The sequence below is a fragment of the Penaeus monodon genome, chromosome 14, assembly GCF_015228065.2.
Source record: "Penaeus monodon isolate SGIC_2016 chromosome 14, NSTDA_Pmon_1, whole genome shotgun sequence".
NCBI classification, from domain to species: Eukaryota; Metazoa; Arthropoda; class Malacostraca; order Decapoda; family Penaeidae; genus Penaeus; species Penaeus monodon.
Window position 1 is genome coordinate 38,650,856 of NC_051399.1, and position 9,269 is coordinate 38,660,124.

General features: G+C 40.2%; 1 protein-coding gene across 1 annotated transcript; it reads right to left on the reverse strand.

Annotated features, from left to right (window-relative positions):
* Window positions 1–91: 91 nt before the first annotated feature.
* On the reverse strand, window positions 92–8,640 carry LOC119581111 (GTP-binding protein GEM-like). Its single transcript, XM_037929447.1, has 6 exons — window positions 7,839–8,640; window positions 6,836–6,929; window positions 5,947–6,038; window positions 2,671–2,863; window positions 387–487; window positions 92–254 (listed from the first exon to the last, which is right to left on the reverse strand). Exons 1-6 carry the CDS (start codon window positions 8,043–8,045, stop codon window positions 102–104), a joined length of 840 nt encoding a protein of 279 aa, XP_037785375.1. The 5' UTR covers window positions 8,046–8,640; the 3' UTR covers window positions 92–101.
* Between the last annotated feature and the right edge of the window lie 629 nt (window positions 8,641–9,269).

The window sequence follows — 9,269 nt, forward strand, 5'->3', positions numbered from 1 at the left end:
CCTTGAAAAAGGAGGAATGGAGGCATTTTAGGAAGCTTTGCTGCAACCCAAAAGTTATTTTCAAAAGGCCGCGGAAATCCCACCCACGTCAACCCTCTCCTCTACAAGACGTGGAGGTTCTCGCACGACTTGGACTTGTTGTCGAGGAGACACATCTTGCTGAGGAGCTCCTTGGCGGCGTGGAGGCTCAGCGACGTCTTGGAGGAGGACATCTTCTTGAGGCGCTTCCTCTGGGCCGCCAGGCGCAACCGCACCTGCGGAGAGGGCCGAGGGCTCGTACTCAGAACGCACAGGAATAAATGAATGATTTTGATGAAAGGTTCGTCGTAATCAAACGATGTTAAAGAAGCAGTTTCATAGCATGGAAAGAAAGTTAATTAATTCACCTGCTTGACGATGCCAACAAGCAGTTCATCAACGTTGTGCTGAATCCCACTCGACGTTTCTATGAACTTGCTGTCGTGGCAGGAAGCCAACGCCTTGCTCTCTGCGGGAAAAGCAAATCCAAAATACTTGTTAGATTTTGTCTTCTGTTCGTCGAGGAACACCACATGCATATTCAAAATGTTTTTCAGATGCAAAGCGGAGGAGACGCACCGCGTGAGGCGTTGTAAGAAGAAGATAAAGTCTTTCTTGGAGCAAAGGACCATTTCCATTATGTCTAAAAATACTCCTCACTAATGAGAAAAGTTGCGGAATGCCTTGCAGTTGCAATTATATGTTTTGCAAGAAACAATTACCTGCTGGTTATGGATTCATGACTATGATGGTGTAGATTGTCTTACATGATGAATTTGGAAACTATCACAACATTTTTTTATCAGCAGCTATAGTATTTAACACAAAACTGCCTTCAAAATTATAACATAGAACGATTTTCTTATCTACTCTTTTTTAATCATTCTACATATATGATTCGTATTTCTAGTGTTTTCCAGCGTCCCATTAACAAATATCGATCATGAATAAATTGCTGAGAATTAAAATATTCCTCCAAGAGAAGTATACAACTCTGACAGTCAGAAAAGGAAATCATCCAGGAGATTTTTCATTGCACTGCCACACCCACCACCTCTAATGCCCGTAACAGAGGATGGATGTTACTGTTCCTGTTTTTTGCGTTGTGGGTATTCCTGATATCCGAATGCCTCACTCTGCATTATGAGAAAAGTGTTCAGAGAGAGAAGGTATATTGCAAGACTGTAAAGGTGTGTGTGCGTCTTTATCACTCCGTTCTTTGCGATAACAATCGTTGTGTTAACAAGGTTTCCTGTCACTCATCTTTATCACACTTTTATAATTATAATTTCTGCAGCACTAATGATGTCATGATATATGATCATGGTGGTATTTATCAATGAATATAGTAATATATTTAAAAATACAGTGACTGAGAATGGCGAATACATATGAAGTATTTTCCTTTTTTTTTTTTACACTTTATTTGTTTTTATATATTCCTCTCTATCTTATTCACTTCCTCCTCTCCCTCTCTCCCTCTGTCTGTTTCTCTTCTCCCTCCCTAACATCCTCCTTCCTTCCCTTCCTCCCCTCCTAATCTCCCTGCCTGCATCCCTCCCCTCCTTCCTTCTCTTCTTCTCACCCTCCTCTCCTCTCCTTATGTCCCTTCTTCCCTCTCTACCTCTCCCTCGCTTTCTTCCCATCCATCCTTCCCCCATCCTTACCCCCCTGAGTAGCCTCTAAGACACCAAGACATGTATACCTAATTATTTCGCTATATCATCTTTAGTACGTTTCCACTCCTGTTTATTAATCTAACTTTATTATTTTTTCTCTGCCAATAACACGCTCCTCCTACCGTATTGTTCATAATTTCCATCTCATAACAACTTCTTTGTGTTGTGTGTGCGTTAACTGTATATGGAACGTGGAGGAGGGTGCTCTTTTCCACTCGCGCTGAAGAGATATAGTGGTAATATCATTCAAGGAAGAATGTGAAACAAGAACAGAGGCCTCGGGGCGGAATGAAAATATACGAGATGAAGAGAGCAGAAGGAAGGACTGTTAGAAAAGTGAAGTGCACGGAGGAAACGATAAGGTAGAAGAAGTTACACACACACACACACACACACACACACACACACACAATATATATATATATATATATATATATATATATATATATATATATATATATATATATTATTGTGTGTGTGTGGTGTGTGTTGTGGTGTGTGTGTGTGTGTGTGGGGTGTGTGTGTGTATATTATGATAGTATTGATATATAATATATTATATATATATATATATATATATATATATTATATATATATTATATAATATATATATATATATATATTATATATTATATATATATATTATTATATTATATATATATATATATATATATATATATATATATATATAATATATTATAATATATTATTATAATATATGTAAGAGAGAGAGAGAGAGAGAAAGAGAGAGAGAGAGAGAGAGAGAGAGAGAGAGAGAGAGAGAGAGAGAGGGAGAGAGAGAGAGAGAGAGAGAGAATGAGAGAGAGAGAGAGAGAGAGAGAGAGAGAGAGAGAGAGAGAGAGAGAATGAGAGAGAGAGAGAGAGAGAGAAAACAGTCAGAAGAAGAAAAAGTAAGCGAGAAAGATCACGGAAGAGGGTAACCAACAGGTCAGCCAGTCCCCCTCGCACTCACCCTCCGTGCTGACAACTCTGGATCGTGCGAGGTCGACCTTATTCCCCACGAGGATGACCGCCTTCTCCTTGGTGTAGTCCTCCCGCCACAGGTAATTGAGGATGTCCTCGGCTTTCTTGAAGGAGCCCTTGTCCGTGATGGAGTAGATGATCACACACGCATGGGGGTCGTAGGTGGAGAGGCAGTTCTCGACCTGGTGGTGGAGGGGGTCGGGGTTGGTAACATGCACTAGGGGAAGGGTGGAGGCAAATGCGGCCCCTTTACGTCTGCTGCGTGGTTTTGGTTCGCTACTAAGGTGCGTTATGACTAATTACTTAAAGCTAAGGGGCGTGGGGTTGTTTGCTTTTCTCCCATGGGGTTTATTAAATGTGGATCACCTTCTGCCAATGGTCTTATTGTTATTTACGCACGCACGCACACACGCACACAAGTACACACACACACACACACACACACACACACACACACACACACACACACACACACACACACACACACACACACACACATACGCACATAGAGGAAATGCTAATGGTATCTCCACACTTGCTTGCACATCTTTAATTTAAGTCTAAAAATAGATCCGTACAAATATTATGTCCTCCTGAAATGTGAACCAATAAGCACTAATTCCACATGTCATTTTAACAGATAAAACGCATTGGAAAACTATCATAGGCTATCAATCAGAATCGAAGGTTAAAGTGATTCTGCATATACATTTATTTTCTTTTAGAAATAAAATGCTTTAATAACCATGTGATAAGTGAGATGCAACATATCATTAGTTACGTATCGTGAAATGTGCTATACTTAACCAACACCGCCACTACAGTAATCAGCATACAGGCAGCAGGCCACTACGATCACCTGTGGAAGATCTACCCCTTAATTTCAAAGGTATGACAATAATTTTATAAATGCTGTAACTTTTCTTTATTTGTTACTTTTTTTTTTGTTATCATTATTTGTCATATATATTTCATCACTCTCTCCTCTAAGGCTTTTCATAAGTTTGAATTGGTATATCATATAACCACATCCTTACTTTTTTTTCTCCCTGTACATATTGTGTTTTCATATCTTTTTTTTCTCACCGTATCAAAGAGAGGAATATGATATAAAGAAATGTTACTGTGACCGTGTTTAAACCCCGCGTCGTGGAATGCTCATGATTTAAGGGAATTCGATTTACTATTTTCAGTATCATGAAGATGGACATACCTGGCAGTTCCCTCTAAGAAATACTTATTAAGGGTAGATCTTCTTTCTCCGCACACATTTCTTATGTACTTTCATATGTCACACGTGCGAGATCTGGAATTTCCAGTTTTTGATACATTGCTAGTCAAAATGTTTGGTCTGACTAAACTACTCCTTTCTGTTGCTCCTGTAGTTCACCAAAATCCTTGGACCCTCCAGCAGTCTCTGAATATCTCACTTCATGCCATGAATTTATTTGAATTTCACTTAAAAGGGGGAATTCTCTGTGCTACAGAAATAAATTTGCCGTTAAATTCGCTTGGCAGTTGAGGGCTGCTTTTACTGTGGTTAACATTTTGGATCTTTGTGTGTGTAACAGATAGGTTTATCTATTTGGCTCTTCGTCCAGTGCAGATTCTGAGAGCTTCCTCTGGGATAGAGTCCAGCATTGTGGGCAATGCTGTCCCAAGGAGATAACGATATCGATAATAACTATAAGGATGATAGCAGTGGAAAGCAGGGTGATACTATGGAGGTGCTGCAGTCACGTTGTTCACCTAAGAAGTTAGCAAAGAATGCCTGGTGAAGGGTTAGTCCTTTCAGCTTTTATCTGAAGACACCGAAACTACTACAGTTCTGGTAAAAGTTTCCTTAGAGGAAGTCTCAGGTTATGAGAGGACAGGGAGGCCTTGTAGCAATACTGCTAACTTCCCTACAATCGGCAAACTTTTCTTTTCTAAAAAGTATGTCAATCAAAAGTTTACCAATTCCCTTAACAATTAGCACATGTACCACGGGGTGGAATTCTTGACTACCATTCATTTGACCAGTGGTTCCTAATCGGAGGGCCGCGACGAAGCTCTGTCTTCTTGATAAAACATACTTGACTGAGCACACGTGGTGGTCCTTTTCTAACGGAATATAGTTTGAACCTTTATATTATCAAAAACATATTGACAAGCAGCGGTGAATGAGGTTTGAGAATGGTAGTATTGAATGGAGAGAGAGAGGGAGAGAGAGAGAGAGAGAGAGAGAGAGAGAGAGAGAGAGAGACAGACAGACAGACAGACAGACAGACAGACAGACAGACAGACAGACAGACAGACAGACAGACAGACAGACAGGCAGGAAGGCAGGCAGGAAGTCATACAGACAAACGGAGATGAGAGAGAGAGAGAGAAAGAGAGAGAGAGAGACAGAGACAGAGAGAGAAAGAGAAAGAGAAAGAGAGAGAGAGAGAGAGAGAGAGAGAGAAAGAGAAAGAGAAAGAGAGAGAGAGAGAGAGAGAGAGAGAGAGAGAGAGAGAGAGAGAGAGAGAGAGACGTGGGTACACAGGGCGGGAGAAAGAGAGAAAGAGAGAGAGGGAGAGGGGGGGGGAGAGCTCTCACAGGAAGGGTGGCAAAACGTTCACAATGGAAGACAAAAGCTCAGTGAAATGACGAGGGAGACAAAGAATGAGAACAAAGCCGGCAAAATGACCTTTACAAGCGCAAAACTTTTGTACAACAAAGAAAGATCGAAAGAAAAAAAAAAAGATGGAATCAAAAGAAATGGGAAAATACCATTCAATATTTCAAGGGTAGGTGACTAGATATTTTAAAAGTAAAAAAAAAAATCCCTTGGAAGATAATGATAACGCCCACATACGAGACAATAAGGTAGACTGATTTACAAACAGAGGACAGGGAGACAGACAGACTAACAGGCATAAAGACAGTCATACGGGACACGACGACAAACGGGCTAATATTCTGAGACATATGAGCAGGAAAACAGACTTACAGATAGGCTTAGAAGAAGAAGAGGAAAAATAAAAACAGGAAGAGAGAAACAGAAAGACAGACAGAGACAGACATAAACAGAAAAATAGACCGATAAACACAAACAGAAAGACAAAATGACAGATACAAAAAAAAAAACAAGGGCGTCTGATAAAGACAGACAGACATATAGACGTGGAGACAAGACTGACAGACTCTCAGACATGAAGATTAGAACGCAAACAGACTAACAGACACGCAGACAAGACTGACAGACTCTCAGACATGACGATTAGAGTGCAGACAGACTTACAGACATCTCGTGCGCTGGATGGTCTATGAAGGTGACCTCGTTTTCGTCGCCGTCCAGCAGGACTGACACGCTTTTCTCGCCGAATTCGTCATCTGGAGGAAGAAAACGCAAGCGAACACTCATATCTGTTTCAATGTCAGTGTCTACTAATCCATCTATACACATCGTCTGTAATCTGTCAATTGCAATAATGCATCAGCGATATGACGAAAGTTGTGTTTATATATGTATATATATATATATATATATATATATATATATATATATATATATATATATATATATATATGTGTGTGTGTGTGTGTGTGTGTGTGTGTGTGTGTGTGTGTGTGTGTGTGTGTGTGTGTGTGTGTGTGTGTGTGTGTGTGTGTGTGTGTGTGTGTGGTTGTGTGTGTTTGTGTGTGGTGTATACATACATATATATATATATATATATATATATATATATATATATATATATATATATATATATATACAGTTAAATATATTGGCATATGCATGTATGTACGTGTGTGTCTTAAACCAATCTACAATTTCAATATCAGAAAGTTGATCTATCAACCTGTAAATCCATCCCTAGACCGAATTAATTTGGAAAAAAAAAATTGTGGATTTAAAACTCAATATTTGCAGCTCGAGATAACCTTATGATTCGCCAGTCGTATGTTAATCGCACCATCCATTTTAGTACTGAAATAACCTCCCCGATATGCCAAGGCTGTAATCGAAATGCCAGGACGCCTATATTAAAACGATCGATTCACGTAACAAATCCATTTTCTCATATCTTGTATATCCACATAACATGTAGATCCACATACCAAGAACCCTTTTTGCGTTAAAAAAGATAATAAATAGATAAATAGATAAACAAAATGCATTTACTAACCTAGTGAAACGTCATAAGTGTTGATGTATTCTGACGTCATGAACTGCGTCACCAGTGATGTCTTCCCCACACCTGATTCCCCTAACATCACCACCTGAGATAAAAGATCGATAAAGAGAAAAGATGAATTTTTTTTTTATTAAGGATACAAGGAGGTAAATGATCAACAAAAGTTTGAGAGTAATTACGGTTCCTATACCTCTCTCTTTCTTCCTCTCTCTCTCTCTCGCTCTTCCTCTCTCTCTCTCTCTCTCTCTCTCTCTCTCTCTTTCTTCCTCTCTCTCCTCTATCTATCCATCTATCTATCTATTTATCTATCTATCTATCTATCTATCTATCTATCTATCTATCTATCTATCTCTCACACACACACACAAACACACACACACACACACACCACCTCCTTTCATTTCTCTCTCTCTCTTTCTTTCTCTCTCTGTCTTTCTCTCTTTTTATCTCTCTCTCTTTCTATCTTTCTCTTTCTATCTTTCTATCTTTCTTTCCTCTCACTCACTCTCACTCTCACTGTCTGTCCTCTCACACACTCTCTCTCTGTCTTCTCACTCTCTCTCTCCTCTCACTCACTCTCTCTCTCTCTCTTCTCTCTCTCACTCTCACTCTCTCCTCTCTCTCACTCTCTCTCTCTCTCTCTTCTCTCTCTCTCTCTCTCTCTCAGGTTTCCTTTGTAGTTACTTGTGACACACAAACAAAAACAGTATTCCAATGTGATTCTCTCGTCAAAGGTCGTTCACGCAATACAACAGTAATTTTTTTGGTTTTGTTGTGATTACCATCCTGAGCTACACACCTTTTTTCAGTCCAATCAGATGGCTTGCAACGCTCTATACGGATTAGTCTCAAATCCTATAATAATCTTCAAACAAACTTTTTTATTTCATTTTATTTTTTTCCATTATTTCAATTATGTATTCATTTCTTATTATATATTTTTTCCTGAGTGAACCTTAATAACTGTATCTTTGCTCTGCCTCCCTCTCCTTACCCTGTACTTGGTGATTTCCAAGGAGGACTCGGAAGAGACGTAGGATGACCCGCAGCAGGATCCTTCGAAGGGTGACCTCTCCCCGCTCCTTCCGCTGCGACTCGAGGGTCTGGTGGGGGCCAAAGGCGAGCAGTTAGGAGGCTGTTTTGGGATGAGGAATTGTGGCAACGCGGGGAAAGGGGAAGGGGAGGGTGTATTAACATACATTATTCAGACCTGACGCTTACGCTTTCTTGCTTCTCATAAACGGAAAACATGATAAGAGGATAATGCCAAAAAAAAAGAAGAAAAAAAAGGCAAGCGATTAAAGTTGATCCGAATCTCTTCTCCATATTCATTAACAAAAACAAAAGGAAAAAAGTAAACATGTAAATAAAATATCTTAAACAAAAAAACAAGTAAGTATCATCACGCTTCGGAAAACGACGTAACAAAGCTGCCAAATTACAATGGGTAATGTGGGGGGGGTCATAAATTGAAACGCTGTCACGAAGACGTCCGTTTGAATCCTTAGTTTAGTACTTTATAACAGCTTCTTTGATTTAAGGACATGTTTAGTCTCCTTGCAGTTTAGCACACACACACGAGAATACTGTACTACCTTCTGGACCGACGGCGTTGGCCATTAACTACACAAGAAAGGAGTGCAAAAGGTGCTACTGACGAAGAGATGCGCAGGCTTTACCTTTGTTCAAGACTCGTTAAGCTGTTGCAGGATGCATCCTCGTCCACATGCAAGCTGGAAACAGACCTGGAAGGAGACACCAGGGCGCAGAAGTACCTTGGAGGCACTGCAAGAAACAACGGCCTGGCCTTGAAAACATGCTAAGACGGCGTTAAAAGTAAGAGAGAGAGAGAGAGAGAGAGAGAGAGAGAGGAGAGAGAGAGAGAGAGAGAGAGAGAGGAGAGAGAGGAGAGAGAGAGAGAGAGAGAGAGGAGAGAGAGAGAGAGAGGAGAGAGAGAGAGAGAGTGAGAGAGAAGAGAGAGAGAGAGAGGAGAAGAGAGAGAGAGAGAGAGAGAGAGAGAGAGAGAGAGAGAGAGAGAGAGAGAGAGAGAGAGAGAGAGAGAGTGAGAGAGAGAGAGAGAGAGAGAGAAAGAGAGTCAGAGACATGGAGATAAAACAGATCAGATAAAAGTCGGATGTAGAAGCGAACGTAGGCGTGCATTCGTGACCAAAGATGCTAACATATGAATAATGCACTTTATTCAAGAGAGCCGCCCTACAGACAGAAAGACAGACAGACAGACAGAAAGACGCTCCTCACACACGCAAAAATCTCTTCCAAACTCATTCTAACTCCCTGAAGACCTACCTGCAGAAGAGGAGCCCAAACTACCATCGCATCAAACAAGCCTGTTATCATAAACCAACCAATCAGAGACGTAAAAAAAAAAAGATAAATAAAAAAATAAATAAAACGAAAACGAAAA